The following is a 22,190-nucleotide window of genomic DNA, read 5'->3' as shown; positions in this document are numbered from 1 at the left end:
GATCAATACCGGCTGACCTTGAAGCAGAGGTCTTGCTAAGCTTAGAGCATTATAAATTTACCCTTAGCTCCAGTATATTTATGTGGAGAAAAGTCTCCATACTTGATCACACTCCCTGGAAATTTTTTCCTTGTGTGACTGCTCCCCAGCCTCTCAGGCTGGGCTCCGTGGTTACCAGCATCCAATCCTGAATGCCGAATCTGCTGCCCTCTAGAAGATGAGCACTCTATAACCACCACAGGAGAGACACCCTTGTCCTTGGATATTGGGTTATCCGCTGATGCATCTGAAGATGCGATCCGGACCATTTGTCCAGCAGATCCCACTGAAAAGTTCTTACGTGAAATCTGCCGAATGGAATTGCTTCGTAGGAAGCCACCATTTTTACCAGGACCCTTGTGCAATGATGCACTGTTTTTAGGAGGTTCCTGACTTGCTCGGATAACTCCCTGGCTTTCTCTTCCGGGAGAAACACCTTTTTCTGGACTGTGTCCAGAATCATCCCTAGGCACAGCAGACGTGTCGTCGGGATCAGCTGCGATTTTGGAATATTTAGAATCCACCCGTGCTGATTGTAGCAGTATCCGAGATAGTGCTACTCCGACCTCCAACTGTTCCCTGGACTATGCCCCTATCAGGAGATCGTCCAAGTAAGGGATAATTAAGACGCCTTTTCTTCGAAGAAGAATCATCAATTCGGCCATTACCTTGGTAAAGACCCCAGGGTGCCGTGGACAATCCAAACGGCAGCGTCTGAAACTGATAGTGACAGTTCTGCACCACGAACCTGAGGTACCCTTAGTGAGAAGGGCAAATTTGGGACATAGAGGTAAGCATCCCTGATGTCCCGGGACACTATATAGTCCCCTTATTCCTGGTTCGTTATCACTGCTCTGAGTGACTTCATCTTAATTTGAACCTTTGTAAGTGTTCAAAAAAAAATTTTTAGAATAAGTCTCACCTAGCCTTCTGGCTTCAGTACCACAATATAGTGTGGAATAATACCCCTTTTCTGTAGTAGGAGGGGTAATTTAATTATCACCTGCTGGGAATACAGCTTGTGAATTTTTTCCCATACTACCTCCTTGTCGGAGGGAGACTTGGTAAAGCAGACTTCAGGAGCCTGCGAAGGGGAAACGTCTCGACATTCCCATCTGTACCCCCGGGATACTACTTGTAGGATCCAGGGGTCCAGTACGGTCTCAGCGCCATGCTGAGAACTTGTCAGACGCGGTGGAACGCTTCTGTTCCTGGGAATGGGCTGCCTGCTGCAGTCTTCTTCCCTTTCCTCTATCCCTGGGCAGATATGATCTTATAGGGACGAGAGGACTGAGGCTGAAAAGACGGTGTCTTTTTCTGCAGAGATGTGACTTAGGGTAAAAAACGGTGGATTTTCCAGCAGTTGCCGTGACCACCAGGTCCGATGGACCGACCCCAAACAAGTCCTCTTCCTGTATACGGCCATACTGTGCCGTTTGGAATCTGCATCACCTGACCACTGTCGTGTCCATAACATCTTCTGGCAGTTATGGACATCGCGTTTATTCATGATGCCAGAGTGCAAATATCCCTCTGTGCATCTCGCATATATAGAAATGCTCTATAGTCAATAAAATACTGTCCCTGTCAAGGGTATCAATATTTTTAGTCAGGGAATCCGACCAAGCCACCCTAGCTCTGCACATCCAGGCTGAGGCGATCGCTGGCCGCAGTATAACACCAGTATGTGTGTATATACTTTTTATTATATTTTCCAGCCTTGTCAGCTGGTCCTTGAGGACGGCCCTATCTATAGACGGTACCGCCACTTGTTTTGATAAGCGTGTGAGCGCCTTATCCACCTTAAAGGGTGTTTCCCAACGCGCCCTAACTTCTGGCGGGAAAGGGTATACCGCCCATAATTTTCTATCGGGGGGAACCCACGCATCATCACACACTTTATTTAATTTATCTGATTCAGGAAAAACTATGGTAGTTTTTTCACATCCCACATAATACCCTCTTTTGTGGTACTTGTAGTATCAGAAATACGTAACACCTCCTTCATTGCCTTTAACGTGTGGCCCTAATAAGGAATACGTTTGTTTATTCACCGTCGACACTGGATTCAGTGTCCCTGTCTGTGTCTGTGTCGACCGACTAAAGTAAACGGGCGTTTTAAAACCCTTGACGGTGTTTTTGAGACGTCTGGACCGTACTAATTGTTTGTCGGCCGTCTCATGTCGTCAACCGACCTTGCAGCGTGTTGACATTTATCACGTAATTTCCTAAATAAGCCATCCATTCCGGTGTCGACTCCCTAGAGAGTGACATCACCATTACAGGCAATTGCTCCGCCTCCTCACCAACATCGTCCTCCTACCTGTCGACACACACGTACCGACACACAGCACACACACAGGGAATGCTCTGATAGAGGACAGGACCCACTAGCCCTTTGGAGAGACAGAGGGAGAGTTTGCCAGCACACACCAAAAACGCTATAATTATATAGGGACAACCTTATATAAGTGTTTTCCCTTATAGCATCTTAATATATATATAAGCATATCGCCAAATTAGTGCCCCCCCTCTCTGTTTTAACCCTGTTTCTGTAGTGCAGTGCAGGGGAGAGCCTGGGAGCCTTCCCTCCAGCCTTTCTGTGAGGGAAAATGGCGCTGTGTGCTGAGGAGATAGGCCCCGCCCCTTTTTCGGCGGCCTCGTCTCCCGCTCTTAACGGATTCTGGCAGGGGTTAAATATCTCCATATAGCCTCCGGAGGCTATATGTGAGGTATTTTTAGCCAAAATAGGTATTCATTTGCCTCCCAGGGCGCCCCCCTCCCAGCGCCCTGCACCCTCAGTGACTGCCGTGTGAAGTGTGCTGAGAGGAAAATGGCGCACAGCTGCAGTGCTGTGCGCTACCTTTAGAAGACTGAGGAGTCTTCTGCCGCCGATTCTGGACCTCTTCTTACTTCAGCATCTGCAAGGGGGCCGGCGGCAAGGCTCCGGTGACCATCCAGGCTGTACCTGTGATCGTCCCTCTGGAGCTGATGTCCAGTAGCCAAGAAGCCAATCCATCCTGCACGCAGGTGAGTTCACTTCTTCTCCCCTAAGTCCCTCGTTGCAGTGATCCTGTTGCCAGCAGGACTCACTGTAAAATAAAAAACCTAAGCTAAACTTTCCTAAGCAGCTCTTTAGGAGAGCCACCTAGATTGCACCCTTCTCGGCCGGGCACAAAAATCTAACTGGCTTGGAGGAGGGTCATAGGGGGAGGAGCCAGTGCACACCACCTGATCCTAAAGCTTTACTTTTTGTGCCCTGTCTCCTGCGGAGCCGCTATTCCCCATGGTCCTTTCAGGAACCCCAGCATCCACTAGGACGATAGAGAAAGGGTAATCTCTGCACTGGACACCCGCCGCCGCCACACACTGACAGGCGCTGGGGACAGACAAGCTGTCCCAGCGCTGTCAGAGACGTTGTCCCGCAGGGTACACAGGCTCCCTGGCTGCTGCAGCTGGAATGTGTCCTGTAAAATAGGACACATTCCCACACCTACATGAATTGCAATCACCATTCATTAGAATTGTGTTGCGATTCAACTGCCGGGACAGGAACACAGGGAGTAATTCCAAGTTGATTGCTGCAGGAAATTTTTTAGCAGTTGGGCAAAACCATGTGCACTGCAGGGGAGGCAGATATAACATTTGCAGAGAGAGTTAGATTTGGGTGTGGTGAGTTCAATTTGCAATCTAAATTGCAGTGTAAAAATAAAGCAGCCTGTATTTACCCTGCACAGAAACAAAATAACCCACCCAAATCTAACTCTCTCTGCAAATGTTATATCTGCCCCCCCTCCCTGCAGTGCACATGGTTTTGCCCAACTGCTAAAAAATTTCCTGCTTCGATCAACTTGGAATTACCCCCGAAGTAGACAACTGCCAGAGGGGCGGTAAGATGCTACATGAATTAGAGGGCGCAGAGAAAAACCCTGTTTAGTGCATAACAGGGCTTTTCACTGCCCTATGAATAGACCCCTCTGTCCGGGGCAGCAGCAGCGGAGTAGGAGGCTGTAATGTCTCCCGCTCACAGCAGCGCACGGACCCCTCCGCTGTGTGTGCAGGGCAGACAGTCTCCCGGCACCAGCAGCCGCTTCATGAGGGAAGCCGGCTCCTCGTGGCGCTGACAGCCTGTCAGACACGCCCCCCGGACGGACACGCGCATACAAAGCTCCTCAGAGGCAGGGGTCGCTAGTGAGCAGGTTTCGACCGGCGTCCCGGAATCTGGTCTGGTTCGGCTTTTAGTGAGCATCACTTTCCATTCTGCAAAATATCCGCTAGAGGGAGCAGAACTGCTGCTGCCTGCCCAGACAACAAGGAGGAGTCTGGGGAAAAGAAAGGAAGAAATAAAAGTAAACTCCCTTTGCTAACCAGACTGCAAGACTTCTCTCTGGGCAGATGTGAGAGCTACAGGACGCCTGGCTGGGAGAGGAATAAACACAAGGCATAGAAGATATATGCGCAGAGAGGAGACCATAGCTGCCAGAGAGGCTAGCAGGGTCTACATCAGCCAGAAGACTTTGGGGGAAGTATTGGCGGAGATGAGAGGAGGTCATTGCTTATTGATAATAACTGTTGTTGGGTGATGTGGATCTGTCAAGTGTCCTGCAGGAAATGTACTGACCAGCAATCGGGTTTCCGGGTATACCCTGCGCTGCTGGTACAAGTGAATGTACTGAGTATGTGATCTGTCCCGGGACTGCAGAGACTGGCTGTCAGGAAGCACTAACCGGATCACCTGGTGACATCAGCCACAGTGCAGCTGCTGGGATATAGTAACGCGACACCAAAGTATTGGGGTGCTGGAGGAGAAGGTGGCTGGCTGCAGGGTAATGGCCACGCAATGGTAACAGAGAGTCCGGCTCTGTATGGTGCTGGTTAGTGTTCAGCAGACCCGGAGCAGGGATGCATCATCTGGCTGGGCTGGTAATGTCCTCCTCCCCCCGTGCACAGGCTCTCTCGGACATGTAGTGACTGCGCTGCTGCTCATTTCCAACTATGGCTCTCAGCAAGGGGCTGAAGATCCATGTCAGGCAGGATCCGGCGTGCTACGGTGTGCTGCTGGAGTCCCGCAATAGGGAGGACTGTCTGCTCTTCCAGTCCGGTACCGTGGCCACCCTGAGTAAGTGCAGTGTGAGAGGGGACGGGGCAGGGCTGGCTGACATTAGCATGTGTCATTCTGAGGCATTGGGGTGTTCAGGAACTGTACTTGATGTACTGTATGACCGGCAGACAAGTCATGTAAACATTGATAGTTATAAAATAGTTGTCACACTGCATACGCCATCATAATGTAATCTCTCGTACTGTACTTCTGCTTTGTAAGACTTTACTGTAGCTAAGCTAGAGGCATGTTCTTGTATAATAGCGTATATCCCAGCTGTACATCTGCTTGCTACAGATGTACCATATGCAGTCCACATGGGCCTAGAGCTGAAATTTACAAAGGGCCTAATTGTGTGCGGAAACAAGGGATATGGCTAGTGATATTGGGGGCATGGGGTGCAGTGATTGCGCTGAGCGAAAAAAGCTGTGGGTCCCAGGGACTCCTCACTTTAAGAAATTGGGGTCCTACTCCACGGTTTCTGGGTCCCAACACAATTTATGCATTATAGGCAGTGCTGGGGGAAGGCAGCAGTTGGGGTAGAGCTGGGGGTTGAGGCAGGGAACACTGGGGGCAGGGAGGGGGTTAAGGGCAGGCAGTGCTGGGGGTAGTGAGGAAGTAAGAGCAGGCAACAGTTTGAGAAGTGCTGTGAGTGGGTAGCAGTTGGGGTAGAGGGAGATAAGGGCATGCAGGAGAGGGTAAGGAAAGACAGCAGCTGGGGCAGTACTGGGGCAATGCTGGGGATAGGTAGGGTGTAAGTGTATGTAGGTACTGGGGGGCAGTACTGAGGATAGTGGTAGATTGCAGCTGGGGCAGTATTGGGGGCAAGGAGTGGGTTAGGGGCAGACAGTGTCAGAGGTAATGCTGGGGTAGCGAGGGGGTAAATTTGGGGGGTTGAAAGTACACTGCTTTGTAATTATACCAGTAAATCACGGTGGAAGGTAGTTTTTTATTGCAGCAGTAACTGGCAATAGAATACTAGAGGTAGAGTGTGATGCCTTGTGGAGACAGAGAGTGCCAGGAGAGAGGGTGATGGGGAGATAGTGATGCCGGGGAGAAGCAGAGGGTGACAGGGAGAGGCAGAGGGTGACAGGAGATTGTGATAGTGAGAGGCATTGGGTGACGCCAGGGTGTGGGTGATAAAGAGGATAATGGGGAGAGGCCGTTGGTAATGAGAGTGAGGTGACAAATAGATATAGGAGGAGACTGAGAGGCAGTGGGTGACAGGAAAGGGTGATGGGGATAGAGAGGGTGACGGGGAGAGATAGTGGGAGACAAAGAGGCAGTGGGTGACAGTGTCACGTCTCCTCTATGCGTGCACAGATGAAGCTTGGGCGTACGCTCCAGCTGCTCCAATTGCGATGGATATGGAACGGATCTAAAAGGGGAGGTAATGGGGTAAGGGAGAATGGGGTAAGGGACCAGAGATAGGGGGACGAGACTGAGCGGTGGCAATGGAGCCATGATAGAGCAGGGGTAGGGGGGAAGGCGGGACAGAGGGAGTTAGGGCAGACGCTGGGTGATGGGCCTAATATGCTAATATGCAAAATGTTTCTAAATAATAATTAGAACACTGTCAGGATAATTATTGAACCACTGCCTGCTACAATGTCTCACCTGGTGAATGCACCCCCAGGGCCCCAGCACCCTCAGCTATTCCACTGACACCAGATGGTGTGAATGCAGCAGTAGAGACTTCCTCCAATTCTCCCTGAACCTGGCATTCATGCTGCCTGCCCCGAGTCCTCTCACTTCGTGTCCTGCAGAATCAGATAGAGCAGCAGCACTCCCATCCACACACACAGTGACCCGGAGCAAGCTACTGCACAGTGCACACAGCTCCTCAGCCACAGCCAGAAGGTGGCAAAGCCCCAGCTGCGGTGTCGTAAGTTTTTTCCCATTGCCTGGAGGCAAGTTAGAGTTCCCACGACCCCCCCTCCCACACAGCTATCTACCCTATTATAGCTATCCCTTCCTCACACAGACCCCCCTCCACACACACAGCTCTCCCCCCTTAGCTCCCCAGAAACACACATACAGCGCACCACCCTCACACAATCCCCCATCACAAAGCTTCCCCCCCTTCCTGCTGCTCCTTATCTACCCTCTGCCCGCTCCCTCCTGACTGGTCAGTGGACCTTCTTAGGTGACAAAATGGGATGGGGCTCACTCACCGATCCCCCTAATTTTCGTGCCACCTAGCTCCTCTCCCCCTTAGATGGCTCCAGCACCATCTTGGCATCCTGTGCCCCTAATACAGACACACAGACCCTCCCCCCACACAGCTATCTACCCTATTACAGCTATCCCTTCCTCACCCCGCCCCAAAACACACACACACACACACACACACACACACACACACACACACACACACACACACACACACACTCTCACCCATTACAGTCAGCTACCCTGAAACACACATACAGTGTACCACCCTCACACAACACCCCATCACAAAGCTGTCCTGTCCTCACACAGACCCAAACCCCCCCCCCCCCCCCTACTCGGCTCCCCTCAAACAGCGCACCACCTTCACTTAGATCCCGCCCCCCCCCCCCCCCCTCACCTATACCGTAGGTCACCTTTCCTCATGCAGATTCCCACACACAGGCACAGCTCTACACACACACACACACACACACACACACACACACACACACACACACACACACACACACACACACACACACACACACACACACACAGCAAGCTATCCTCCCCACAGACACACAAACTCTTTAGTCCACCCACACAGATCGGCTCCCCTACACTGAGATCTCCTCCAGGCGCAGAGTCTTAACTGCCGGCTTTCACTTCCGCCTGTTTCCTGTGCAGACTGTGCTGCACTGTGTGTCCTGATCACTGCTGTCCACAGTGATCGGGACACAGTGTTAGAGAAGACACCACTTCTGAGAGAGACACTCAGTCACCAGGTGGGGGGGGATGTGGGCTGCCCGATCACTGTGACCAGCAGTGATCGGGACACGCTGGAGGCAAATCTGCAGCTGCAGGGGGACCGACCGGGTCTCAGGAGGCGATTAAATGGGGAGATGGGAGGCGCTGCTGGCAGTGATTGGATGTGGAGACGGGGGACGCTGCCGACGGTGATTGGCTGAGACAGGGAATACTGCTGATTGGTTGGGGAGTCAGAGCGCATCCTGCAGGACCCGCTCATATTTCAAAATTGAGTCCCTCACTGTCTATAGCACGTAAAATACACACACATATACGGTGCACACACACACGTACACCACCTCAACATACACACACACAGTACACACTACACACACACATACCGTACGTACACACCACATACAGTACACACAACACATATACACACACATAGTACACACCACATGCACATACAATACACACACACTACCATATACACACACACATAGTACACACTACACACATACAGTACACAGACACACACACACACACACACACACACACACACACACACACACACCTGCTGCATATACACACAGTACACCAACACACACCACCACATATACACACACATAGTAGACACCACATGCACATACACACACACACACACACAGTACACACTACACACATACAGTACACAGACACACACACACTACTGCTGCATATACACACAGTACACCAACACACACCACCACATATACACACACATACAGTAAAAAAACACACACACACACACACACACACACACACACACACACACACACACACACACACACACTACTGCTGCTTATATACACACACACCACCACATATATACACACACAGTAGAGTGTAGAGTACACACTACACACATACAGCACACACACACTACTGCAGAATATACACACACACACACACACACACACACACACACACACACACACTACTGCTGCTTATATACACACACACCACCACATATATACACACACAGTAGAGTGTAGAGTACACACTACACACATACAGCACACACACACTACTGCAGAATATACACACACACACACACACACACACACACACACACACACACACACACACACACACTTCAGTACCAGGCTTCCTGCAGCAGTTGCAGCTCCAGTCCTAGAGACTGAAGGGGAGGGGCGGCCACCACACTGCCTGCACGGCTCACGGCTCTCTGTGACTGATCTCAGAGAGTGCCGGAGCTGGAGGAGGCTAAGTAGGGGAGAGAGGGCAGCCGCTTCCGCTGGCAGTGTGTGACAGGAAAACGTTTTCCTGTCAACGCTGTCAGTGAGTCTCCTGTGGGCCTATTTTCAATGGGGGGCCTGGAGCTGCATCTCCATCCGCCCCATTGTTAATCCGGCCCTGACCATATGGAGGAAGATGCTTGGCGTGACTTGAGACGATCTGCCAGGGTTGGTTCTAAATCCGAGTGGGAGAAGGGACCTTCTGACGTCACTAGGGGAGGAGACACGTCACCAGAGGGAGGAGCTATGGCCGAACAGGGTACCCGAAAAGTACCCTCGCGGGCTTGCTTCGCTCGCCGCGATTCGGGTTCGGTTGCTAGCTCCGCTTCGCTCGCCACCTGGTTACTAATGGTAATAGTTGGTGGCATGGATAGTAGAGGAACTATCCCGCTGGCCTAGCTCCTCCCCCTTGTGTCATGGCTCCTCCCCGTGACGTAAAAGGTCCCTTAGGCCACTTGAATCTAGCATCTATCGATCTGCCAGGGCTGGCGATTCACACTTTATCTTACATTTATTAGCCTATTCGACTCGTAGCCACATACAAAGTCCCTCACAGTGTACCGTACACACTAGATTAGTACTTTTGTTGCAAAAGATATATGTTATAAAAGGTATCAGTATGAGATCCCAGTGGTCGGGATCCTGGAGGTCCGGAGACTGACGCCGGGATCCCAGCGGCAGTCAATGGACTGCCTCCCGTTATAAAGGCACAGATTTTTCAAGCCTTGGAGAGTGGTAAATTGCACATTGCTAAAGTACCAACAACTCAGCTCCTAACTGTCATTTTTCAAACACAGCCTGTAACATAACAGTTAGGAGCTGATTGGCTAGTACTTTATCACCGTGCAATTTACCACTCTCCAAGGCTTGATAAATCTGTTCCACAGTCACAGATTAATCAGAACTATGTGGCACAAGGCATCCTGTGGTTATATCGGAACTCTGTCTTTAGCCATTCTACCTAGAAGCAACTATGGGGGTAATTCAGAGTTGATCGCAGCAGCAAATTTGTTAGCAGTTAGGCAAACCATGGGGGTCATTCCGAGTTGTTCGCTCGTTATTTTTTTCTCGCAACGGAGCGATTAGTCGCTAATGCGCATGCGCAATGCCCGCAGTGCGACTGCGCCAAGTAAATTTGCTATGCAGTTAGGTATTTTACTCACGGCATTACAAGGTTTTTTCTTCGTTCTGGTGATCGTAATGTGATTGACAGGAATTGGGTGTTTCTGGGCGGAAACTGGCCGTTTTATGGGTGTGTGCGAAAAAACGCTACAGTTTCTGGGAAAAACGCGGGAGTGGCTGGAGAAACGGAGGAGTGTCTGGGCGAACGCTGGGTGTGTTTGTGACGTCAAACCAGGAACGAAACTGACTGAACTGATCGCAGATGCCGAGTAAGTCTGGAGCTACTCAGAAACTGCTAAGAAGTGTCTATTCGCAATTCTGCTAATCTTTCGTTCGCAAATTTGATAAGCTAAGATTCACTCCCAGTAGGCGGCGGCTTAGCGTGTGCAAAGCTGCTAAAAGCAGCTTGCGAGCGAACAACTCGGAATGACCCTGCATGTGCACTGCAGGTGTGGCAGATATAACCTGTGCAGAGAGAGTTAGATTTGGGTGGATTATTTTGTTTCTATGCAGTGCAAATAATGGCTGCTTCATTTTTACACTGCAATTTAGATTTCAGTTTGAACACACCCCACCCAAATCTAACTCTCTCTGCACGTAATATCTAACCCCCCCTGCAGTGCACATGGTGTTGCCAAACTGCTAACAAATTTGCTGCTTCTATCAACTCTGAATTAGGCTCTATGTTGCATGCGGAAGTACATGAGATGGCACTGGTCTGTGTTTCCCTGCCCTGTTCTTTTGTCACATTAGCAATGGGGGTCATTCCGAGTTGTTCGCTCGGTAAATTTCTTCGCATCGCAGCGTTTTTCCGCTTAGTGCGCATGCGCAATGTTCGCACTGCGCCAAGTACATTTGCTATGCAGTTAGGAATTTTACTCACGGTTTTTTCATCGTTCTGGTGATCGTAATGTGATTGACAGGAAGTGGGTGTTTCTGGGCGGAAACTGGCCGTTTTATGGGAGTGTGTGAAAAAACGCTACCGTTTCAGGGAAAAACGCGGGAGTGTCTGGAGAAACGGAGGAGTGTCTGGGCGAACGCTGGGTGTGTTTATGACGTCAAACCAGGAACGACAAGCACTGAACTGATCGCAGATGCCGAGTAAGTCTCGAGCTACTCAGAAACTGCACAGAGATGTCTTATCGCAATATTGCGAATCTTTCGTTCGCAATTTTAAGAAGCTAAGATTCACTCCCAGTAGGCGGCGGCTTAGCGTGTGCAAAGCTGCTAAAAGCAGCTTGCGAGCGAACAACTCGGAATGACCCCCTATGTGAATAAGAGTTGCACATTTTGAGCAAATGTCTATGGCATGACGCAGCCAAGTCGCACAGTTCATGGGTTTCAAATGTGGCTGTTTGGAGTGATCTGAGTATGTGGACACATCTGTTTATGACTGCATAGCTGCACTGTTTGTCTTGGTGGTAAGGAGGTAGCACGATTCAAATAGAAACATTGGGAGGGATTTAATAAGATTGCAGGAGGTGCGGGATGCTGGCCGATCTCTGACTTTTTTTTTTTTTTATTTAAAGGGGCAATCACTTAAAAGGCAAAACCATGCCTTGTAAGTTAATGCCACTTTTAAAAAATGTCTGAAAGTGGCCGGTATCCTGCACCTCCGGCGATCTCGGACCCTATTACATTTTGCTCCTTGTATGAACTCCTCATTTGTCAATATAATTAGAATGTGAATAACAGCAGTAATTTAATTCTCCCCTAAGTGTTAAAAAAGCTTTTTATTTGTTCTTATGAGTTTTGCCTGGAAATGAATGAACCCATAGCCTGAATTCTTCTTAAATCATAACTTTGGTAACCTATATATAAAAGATGAGTGGAACAAGAAAAAGTGCTAGAACCTGGCCACATGATCATCTGTCTTAGAAATTAATGGAAACGCTCTGATTAGTAAATAGCTGTATAACACGGAGCCTTCCTTCCTTCCTTCCTTCCTTCCTTCCTTCCTTCCTTCCTTCCTTCCTTCCTTCCTTCCTTCCTTCCTTCCTTCCTTCCTTCCTTCCTTCCTTCCTTCCTTCCTTCTCTCCCCCTCCTTTTTTACCTCTCCCTCCTACCTTTCTTACATATTCCTGTGTAAAAACACTGTGATACTGTATACAGGTTGAGTATCCCTTATCCAAAATGCTTGGGACCAGAGGTATTTTGGATATCGGATTTTTCCGTATTTTGGAATAATTGCATATCATAATGAGATATCATAGTGATGGGACCTAAGTCTAAGCACAGAATGCATTTATGTTACATATACACCTTATACACACAGCCTGAAGGTAATTTTAGCCAATATTTTTTATAACTTTGTGCATTAAACAAAGTGTGTCTACATTCACACAATTCATTTATGTTTCATATACACCTTATACACACAGCCTGAAGGTCATTTAATACAATATTTTTAATAATTTTGTGTATTAAACAAAGTTTGTGTACATTGAGCCATCAGAAAACAAAGGTTTCACTATCTCACTCTCACTCAAAAAAGTCAGTATTTCGGAATATTTGGATATGGGATACTCAACCTGTACCACATTATTTCTGCTATTTATTGACTCTCTAAAGCTAGTTTGATGTCAATCACTCATTCATTAAAACAGGATCCTGTCCTTTCACATTGATTCCTAACTTTCCAACTATATAATCAGCATTATGCAAATGTATTAAACTCTCCAGTCTCAGTGTTCCCTTTCTCTGACATGCAAAAAGGTGTATCTGCCCTATTGTGCCCTTTCAGCAGAGCAAGCTGCAGCTGTGCGTCTCAGCACAGTGTGTACCTAACTGCTCTGAAAGGGCTACACATTACCAGGGATGGCAAGGGTATAACTACAGTAAGTTGATAACATACTGTATATAGGGCATGGTAGGGGTTATAATTAAATATTAAGAGTTCAGGGGGTGAGTATGATGCATGAGGATGCCACCGGCTAACTCTCACTGCCTTGTTAGGCTACTTATATAATTCTTAACAGTTTCTTCAAGACTTTTAAAAAGTAAATAAAAAAAATGCATAGATCATGAAAATCTACGTGTAGAACATACTGTAGGTTCTCAAACTCAGTCCTCAGGACTTTCACTTGTCCAGCAACTTCTGATTGCCACTGTCTCCTACTCCACCCCTTTCATGTTTAACTTGACTTGAGAGCTCCTTTTTTTATTTTTTATTCAGTCACTCTGTCCTTTATTACATTTCAAGATGCTGATCTACCAGAGATTTGAGCTGTATTTGGTTGCTATCCTCTTCTGCAGCATTAGTACCCTGAGCTCTGTGTTCTTATTACCTGGCACAAGGGAGACAGGCGGGAGGCGCAGGGATAACCGTTTGGTTTTAAGGTGATATTTGGAGTTGCCTTGAGGACTTCAAAGAAGAAACCAAATCTCTATCAGTGAGTGGTTAGTTGTATTTGAGGGTTCTCTTACCCATATTGCCACATGGGTGATTATTTGTTGTATGGCATGAATGCATATGCCTCTTTGAGTCACAGGGTTTTATAAGGGCTCTAACTAATTTGCTTATAGCACTTCTATAGATTGCATGTCGGCACCAGTCACTTTATGACAATGTACACTTTATATTTATATACTCCCCTTTTCTCTGCCCATGTGAAAACATCACCTGATGAGCACAACTGTATTAAGACAGTATGTAGTGATGATCTTGGCTGCCACAATTCCGGCAGGGGGCCCAGGACTATTCCCATTCGTGCGTGTCCACAACACCCATAGAGTGGTAATAGAACCTGGGGCGAGCGCAGCGATCCTGCAAAGAGCTAACAGCATCTCACTGGTGCGATTGCCTCTGCCTGATTGACAGATAGAGGCGGGGTGGTAGGGGGCGTGCCAACGGTGTTAGAACGCCGTTGGCGGAGCGTGGTCCGGACAACGGAGGCGTGTCCAGACCATTGGGGGGGGCAGGCCGCGGCAGCTGCGTGATGTCACATGCAGACACTGGGCCCGGGACGCGGTGGGTTGCGGCCTGCCAGCGCACAGGTGCTGCGCTGGCAGGGAGCTACTTGTCAGGTACAAAAGTATTGCCGCCGTGCAGTGCTTTTGTACCTGTGTGGGGTGGGGGGAGTACGGCCTGACTAGCCCTGTGCTGGGCGTCCCCCCCCACGTCAGAAAAACTGATTGTAGATGTGCTAAATTCAGATCTGAATTAGGACCTATGTTCGGAACGCATATATGAGATCACTTATAAGGATTCATAACATAGAAGCACAGAACACTTTAAGTGCACTGAAGGCGCAGAAATTTTACCATTTATGAACATTGCCTAAATATCTATTGAAACATAGGTCAATTGAAGAATGATTTTTCTGCCACTACACTTTGGAGTGCTATTATTATAATTCTTTGTATTTCCAATACATGTTTATTGGATTCAGTGTGAAATACAGTTGGTCGGGATCCCGCAGCATGTCCCCTCCTGTGATTGCTGTGCTCGCCATGCTTTTGACCTGGTGGCGAGTTTGCTCACCAAACTATTATATTCTGCCACCACCTGAGTCGGGGATGGAGGGGGGTTTAGGTTTAGTTGACCCCCAGAGGACTTAGAGTTAGGGGGTGGGGGGGGGGTTTGGTTTAGGGTTTGGGGAGAGGGGGTTAGGGTTAGGCACCACCATGAAGGGCGGGGTTAGTTAGGCTCTGGGGGGAGACTGTTTAGGGTGTGCGGGGAGGGCGAGTTAGGTTTATGTGCCACCCGGGGGAAGGCGGGGTTAAGGTTAGGCTGTGGTGGGGGGGGGAGGGTTAGGCACCTAAAAGGGAGGGTTAGGTAGGGTAAGGGGAGGGTTAGACCAGGACTTTTCAAATAATTGATACTGTAAACCGCAGGTTTATACACGTACATATCAGGGACGTAGTATAGCTGTATTCACAAACTGTAAAAAAAGATACATGCTCACATCTGCCTTCCTGCCACCATTGCCGAGGTCCTGCAGCTCCTGCAGCTCCTCCGCTGATGGTGACTGCCTCCGTTTGCTGTTTCCAGGGAGCTTTGATGTGCTGACTCCTGCATCTCTGCAGCAGACAGTGACTGCCTCCGGCCGCCGCTGATTGTGTGACTCTGACAGGCCGCACTGTGTGGACCTCGGAGGGAGCTGCTATGGCTGACCATGCGCAGCCAGCAGCTCCCCCCTCCCGTGACACTCTCTATGCAGAGAGCTACACAGCTCTCTGCTAGAGCAGCTCCGCTGTCGATCGCGGCTTTTACTGAGACGGAGACACTGCTGTCTCCGTCTCAAAAATAAAAATGTTGGCTCATTGTTGTACTCGGAAACCCCCCCTGCGTGCGCCACTGATCTAGCAATAGCTAGTAGGCAACTGAAGTTAGGCAGAGAGTTATCAAAGGTCATAGCTTTAGAATTTGGAATGGTGCTTATGGACAATGCTAGTGACTGACTTCATACAAATAAACTCACTAACAGTATATTTGTTGTGTTGCACCTAAAATGTCACAATGAGTGACATCACAATTTTAAATGATTTATATATAAATACTGTAAAACAGACATCAGTGCTGACGTTACAATTATGTCAAATTTTCTTGACAAATAATAATTAAAATTGGCAGCATTAAAAGACAGGCAGAACAACAAACATGCATGCACAGCCAAATATTGGTATTCATCTCTCCACTTAGCCATTTCCTGGACAATACAATTGACGTACAATGTAGAGCACACCCAGTAAGCCTAATGCCTAACTTTAAGACCCGATTACCATTCTGTACTACCATAGCAAAGTCTAATCTGACCCACAACCACCATACCTAACACACACCAACTAAACTACATCTTCAATACTCACAAATACCATCATAACTGGTTAAACCAACACAACTCAGATTAACCATCAGACCAATATGTTTGGGCATCCTTTTGAATTAAATCATGTTCCACTACACTGCCATTCTTGACAAAAATACATTACAATGTTACTGTATTTACAGTTTCCAGGCACATTCAACCTTGTTTCAGACCTAACACCCCTCCACGGCACTATATCCAGCCGCACACTCTTACAGGTGGGCCAAGCCTCAGTGACAACATGTAGAGCATGTACTGCCCCCAAAATGCAGTATCAGAACCTTGGGTGCTCCTAAAGACTGCATCACCTTATCTTGCAACGAACGGCAAAACATACTGCAAAAACCCCACCACCAACTGAGCCTTTGGGAATGAAATACAATCATTAGTCATGGCGGAAGTCAAAACCACAAGACAAAAATAGAACAAGAGCATGTAAAGAAGCCTAAATCATACACACAAGCATTCAGCACAAAGACATTGATAGGGAGGTAGGTGGTAAAACAGAGGTAAATTAAATTAAGTAATTAAGCCTCCGGTCAGCTGCAAAGAAATATAGCTGCCAAACGCATTTAAATGCCACTGAACCAGATATTGAATCTATTATTATTATTATTATTATTAATTATTAAATTATGTTTATATAGCACTTTTCTCCTAATAGGACTCAAAAAGCTCTGAATCTCTGTATCAGAAAGGGGTGTGGTATGGAAGATCGACCACACTTAGGTCAACAGGGATTCTAGGTCGTCAGGGTTTCTGGGTCGACATGTTCTATGTCGACAGGTCAGAAGGTCGACATTAGTTTTTTTTTGTTTTTTTTGCTTTGCTCGCCATGCTTCGGGCAAGGTGCCTCGCTCCGCTACCACTGCGCTCGGCACAGGTTACTATTCCCAATCGTAGTCCACGTGGATCGTTAAGTATGAAGAGGTTCAAAAAAAGAAAGCAGTTGTGAAACTAAGGTCAACCTTTTGACTTGCTGACCTAGAGACCCTGTTGAGCTAGTTACTGACAACCAATAGTGGTCGCCCTAGACATTGTCGACTTAAGTGTAGTCAACCTAGAGACCGGATACCATCAGAAAGACCCATGGAAGCTGCTAAAGTAGCGGCTTCTATAAGAAATGAGTGAGTGCCAAATTCACCCGGAGAACAACTGAAGGGCAACGTTTCAAGACCTGACAATACTGGTATTTAGTAACTGGAGACCTGTCCGTATGCATCAACCATACTCCCTCCTGCCTCACTCTAATTTGTAAAAAAGCTCATGCCAAAGCACTGTCAAAGTCATGAACGAAGATGTACTAATTATCGCATTTCATTAGTGATATTATGGCATTATTAACGTAACAGTCCCTTACTGACATCGCTGGTATGAACTAAGGTATGTCTGGCTGCACTTCTGTTGTGGTCACAGACAGCTCTGTGATGTACAGTGTGTCCTCTCTGTTCCTACTACATGCCTGGAACGGTCTAGGTATCCAGTCTATAGGTCGTCCACTAATGGTAGACATGCATTAGGTCCAAATAAACAAAAAGGAAAGATGTAACTTGCGCCTATGGAGCTGCTTTGTACTAAAACTCTTGGATACACCACATCCAGTTATACATTTACAATTACAAATTCAGAGTAGTCCACAAGCGCTACCAACAAAAGACTAAACACATTACAGGGAAATTCTATATGTATATGAGAATCTTTTTGAGGCCCCGGTCCTCGAAAATATTGAGTAGGGTCCGCCTTGCGGTTCGCACCTCCGGACTGACCTCCTCACAACGGGGGATGTTCCTCAAAAGGTTTCTTTTCCGCACTCCTTTGATACATCAATTTTCTTGTATCTCACCCCTCCTACATAAAAGACGCTCACCTCATATATGTGCCCTATGTGCCTTGAAAGGTTTCTTTACTTCACTTCGTTTTTCGTGTAACCCTCTTTATATATATATATCAACAGAGCTGATCCTGCCCCATATATGTTGTGCTCACCTTAAGGTAAGGCCCTATATGCCTTAAAAGGTTTCTTTTTCTCCGTCTGTCCTCTGTGCTCTCCTTCCACACCTCAGGAAGTGCATGTGCAGTATATCACAAAAGTATAGAAAGTCCAAAGTCCAAAATTTCTTAAAAGCGTTCAAAAATTTATTTTCAACAAGACATCCGATAAGAATAAAATAAAAATAATGGTATAAAACCCATTAAAAATACATTAAAAAATACCCCTGAACAATAGTGGCCACAAGTTCATCCCACAGTGTGCCTCTCGGAACCCGTCAGGGAATGAAATCTTACCCTGGAAAAAACCGGATTCTAAGGATTCCTCCTAAAAATCTGATTCCTCACACAAAAGGAGATGAAAAAAGGCATTAGGTCGACAGGGTCAAAAGGTCAACACATTTTTTTTATTTTTTTTTAATAAAAATAAATAAATCTTACTTTACCATCCACGTAGACTACTGTTGGGAATAGTAACCTGTGCTGAGCACAGTGGTAGCAGAGTGAGGCACCTTGCACGAATGTGAGGGGATGTGGTACGCTAATGGGGCTTGTTTGTGGGGAAAAAAGTGACAAAACGCCCCCAAAATTTTGGCTTTTTGACCCTGCAGTCCTTTTGAACGGTCTACCTATTCTATGTCAACCTTTTGACCCTGTCGACTTACTGCTTGTATACCATTAGTGGTAGACCTATTGACTGTAGACCTTTGTAGTGTAGATCTAATAATCCACACTCAGCTGGCTGGATATACAGGCTCTCTGTGCAGCTTGAGCCATCTCCATCCCGAGCGCTGAGAGCTCCTGTACTGTACATACCTGAGCCAGCTGCATATACAGTGCTGAGAGCCTCCAGAGCCGACACTGAGCTCGCACCCATCCCCTAGACCCTGCAAATCCCAAAGTGAAGGCTGCAGCCACCTATTGCTGGTCAACATGCTGCTCCTGCTGCTGGTCTTCCCATGCAGTTTGGCAAGAAGGGCATCTTGGTGCTGGCGCACGGCTTCTGCAAGCCCACCTCTATCCTGCTGTGCATGGACATTGCCTGGCAAAGGTGGCGTTGCTTAGCAGGCACAGCTAACCGTCTCGAAGATTAGTACATATGCCTATTGCGTACAATAGTACATATGCCTATAACGGCACGGACCTTTGGCGGAAAAACGGAAATGCGGAAGGAGAGAAGGTGTTTTTGTTTTTTTTCCCAGAGAAAACTTTACTAGTACATACCTGATACAAGTAAAAGATGTGGAAATGGAGAAATAACGTGGCTGTGAGCATTAGTACTTCCCACCCTCTGAGGGATAACCCCCTCCCCCATTAAACCATATCCGTATGCTAGGGTGTGTAGTCCAGCCATAAGAAAAGCCTATTCAATTTGTGGCATTAGGCAAGATTAAAATTTGTGTTGGCCCCGGAGCAAATACATTGTGGGGGGCACTACCAATACAATTGTTAATATGATATGCTGGCGATGTTTTCATGAGTAAATACTCCTGGCACCACACACTGTAGTGTCCCCAGTTCACATTATGCACACACAACCCCCAGTTTACATATACCCAGGGCAAGATTAAGGTTTGTTGGGGCCCCTGGGCAACAATCTTGTGGGGGACCCTATAAATGTAATTCTTAAAGTAATAGAGTGCCCCACTGTACATGTATTACTACATACCAGTCCACCCCTATACATATAATATTTCAAAAACAGTTAATTATATTTCTCTGACGTCCTAGTGGATGCTGGGAACTCCGTAAGGACCATGGGGAATAGCGGGCTCCGAAGGAGGCTGGGCACTCTAGAAAGATTTATGACTACCTGGTGTGCACTGGCTCCTCCCACTATGACCCTCCTCCAAGCCTCAGTTAGATTTTGTGCCCGGCCGAGGTTGGATGCACACTAGGGGCTCTCCTGAGCTCTTAGAAAGAAAGATAGACTTAGGTTTTTTATTTTCAGTGAGACCTGCTGGCAACAGGCTCACTGCAGCGAGGGACTAAGGGGAGAAGAAGCGAACTCGCCTGCTTGCAGCCGGATTGGGCTTCTTAGGCTACTGGACACCATTAGCTCCAGAGGGATCGACCGCAGGCCCAGTCCTTGGTGTTCGGTCCCGGAGCCGCGCCGCCGTCCCCCTTACAGAGCCAGAAGCAAGAAGAGGTCCGGAAAATCGGCGGCAGAAGACATCAGTCTTCTCCAAGGTAGCGCACAGCACTGCAGCTGTGCGCCATTGCTCCTCACACACACTTTACACTCCGGTCACTGAGGGTGCAGGGCGCTGGGGGGGGGGGGGGCGCCCTGACAAGCAATTATAACACCTTGGCTGGCAAAAATACCACAATATATAGCCCTAGAGGCTATATATGTGGAAAATACCCCTGCCAGAATCCAGAAAAAAGCGGGAGAATAGGCCGCGGAAAAGGGGCGGAGCTATCTCCTGCAGCACACTGGCGCCATTTCTCCTTCACAGATCCACTGGAAGGAAGCTCCTTGGCTCTCCCCTGCAGTCTACACTACAGAAAAGGGTAAAAAAAGAGAGGGGGGGCACTAAATTTAGGCGCTGTATAAATTATATATAAAAAAGCAGCTATAGGGGACATAACTCAGTTAGTCCCTGCATTATATAGCGCTCTGGTGTGTGCTGGCATACTCTCACTCTGTCCCCCCAAAGGGCTTTTGTGGGTCCTGTCCTCTGTTGGAGCATTCCTTGTGTGTGTGCGGTGTGTCGGTACGGCTGTGTCGACATGTTTGATGAGGATAATGATGTGGAGACGGAGCAGATGCCTTTAGAAGGGATGTCACCCCCTGCGGGGCAGACACCTGAGTGGTTGAGCTTATGGAAAGAAATGAGTGCACGTATAGACTCCTTACATAAGAAATTTGACGACATGCCAAATGTGGGACAGCCGACTTCTCAGCTCGTGCCTGCCCAGGCGTCGCACAGGTCATCAGGGGCTCTAAAACGCCCGCTACCTCAGACCGCAGACCCAGATGTCGACACTGATACTGACACCAGTGTCGACGACGATGAGTCTAATCTGATGCCCACTAAGGCCATTCTCTGCATGATTGAGGCAATGAAAGAGGTGTTACACATTTCTGATATAAATACAGGTACCACTAAAAAGGGTATTATGTTTGGGGAGAAAAAACTACCCGTAGTTTTTCCCCCATCAGATGAATTAAATGAAGTGTGTGAAGAAGCGTGGGCTTTCCCTGATAAAAAATTGGTAATTCCTAAGAAGGTACTAATGGCGTTCCCTTTCCCGCCAGAGGATAGGTCACGTTGGGAAACACCTCCTAGGGTGGATAAAGCGCTCACACGTTTGTCAAAAAAGGTGGCACTACCGTCTCCGGATACGGCCGCCCTCAAGGAACCTGCTGATAGAAAGCAGGAGGCGATCCTGAAGTCTGTATATACACACTCAGGCATTATACTTAGGCCAGCTATTGCGTCAGCTTGGATGTGCAGTGCTGCCGCTGCGTGGTCAGATAAACTGTCAGAAAATATTGACACATTAGACAGAGACACGATCCTGTTAACCATAGACCATATAAAAGACTCAGTCTTATATATGAGAGATGCACAGAGGAAAATCTGCCGACTGGCATCTAAAGTTAGTGCATTGTCCATTTCTGCTAGGAGAGGCTTATGGACTCGCCAGTGGACAGGAGATGCAGATTCTAAAAGGCACATGGAAGTGTTGCCATATAAAGGTGAGGAATTATTTGGGGATGGTCTCTCGGACCTAGTTTCCACAGCAACGTCTGGGAAGTCAGCATTTTTACCCCATGTCCCCTCACAGCCTAAGAAGGCGCCGTTTTATCAGGTTCAGTCCTTTCAGACCCAGAAAAACAGGCGAGGAAAAGGCGGGTCTTTTCTATCCAGAGGCAGAGGTAGGGGAAAAAGGCTGCAACAAACAGCAGGTTCCCAGGAG

The 22,190-nt window shown here is 47.9% G+C and overlaps 1 protein-coding gene across 1 annotated transcript in view; it reads left to right on the top strand.

Moving 5' to 3' along the window:
* Window positions 1-4,261: 4,261 nt before the first annotated feature.
* Window positions 4,262-22,190, top strand: part of SYNJ2 (synaptojanin 2) — a 468,795-nt gene continuing 450,866 nt past the window's right edge. Inside the window, exon 1 of the mRNA XM_063917654.1 lies at window positions 4,262-5,158. Coding sequence (XP_063773724.1) covers window positions 5,035-5,158 — 124 coding nt within the window. The 5' untranslated portion in view covers window positions 4,262-5,034. The remainder of the gene's footprint in view (window positions 5,159-22,190) is intronic.

Source organism: Pseudophryne corroboree, chromosome 4, assembly GCF_028390025.1.
Source record: "Pseudophryne corroboree isolate aPseCor3 chromosome 4, aPseCor3.hap2, whole genome shotgun sequence".
Classification (NCBI taxonomy): Eukaryota; Metazoa; Chordata; class Amphibia; order Anura; family Myobatrachidae; genus Pseudophryne; species Pseudophryne corroboree.
This window is presented reverse-complemented; position numbering and strand designations above follow the sequence as displayed.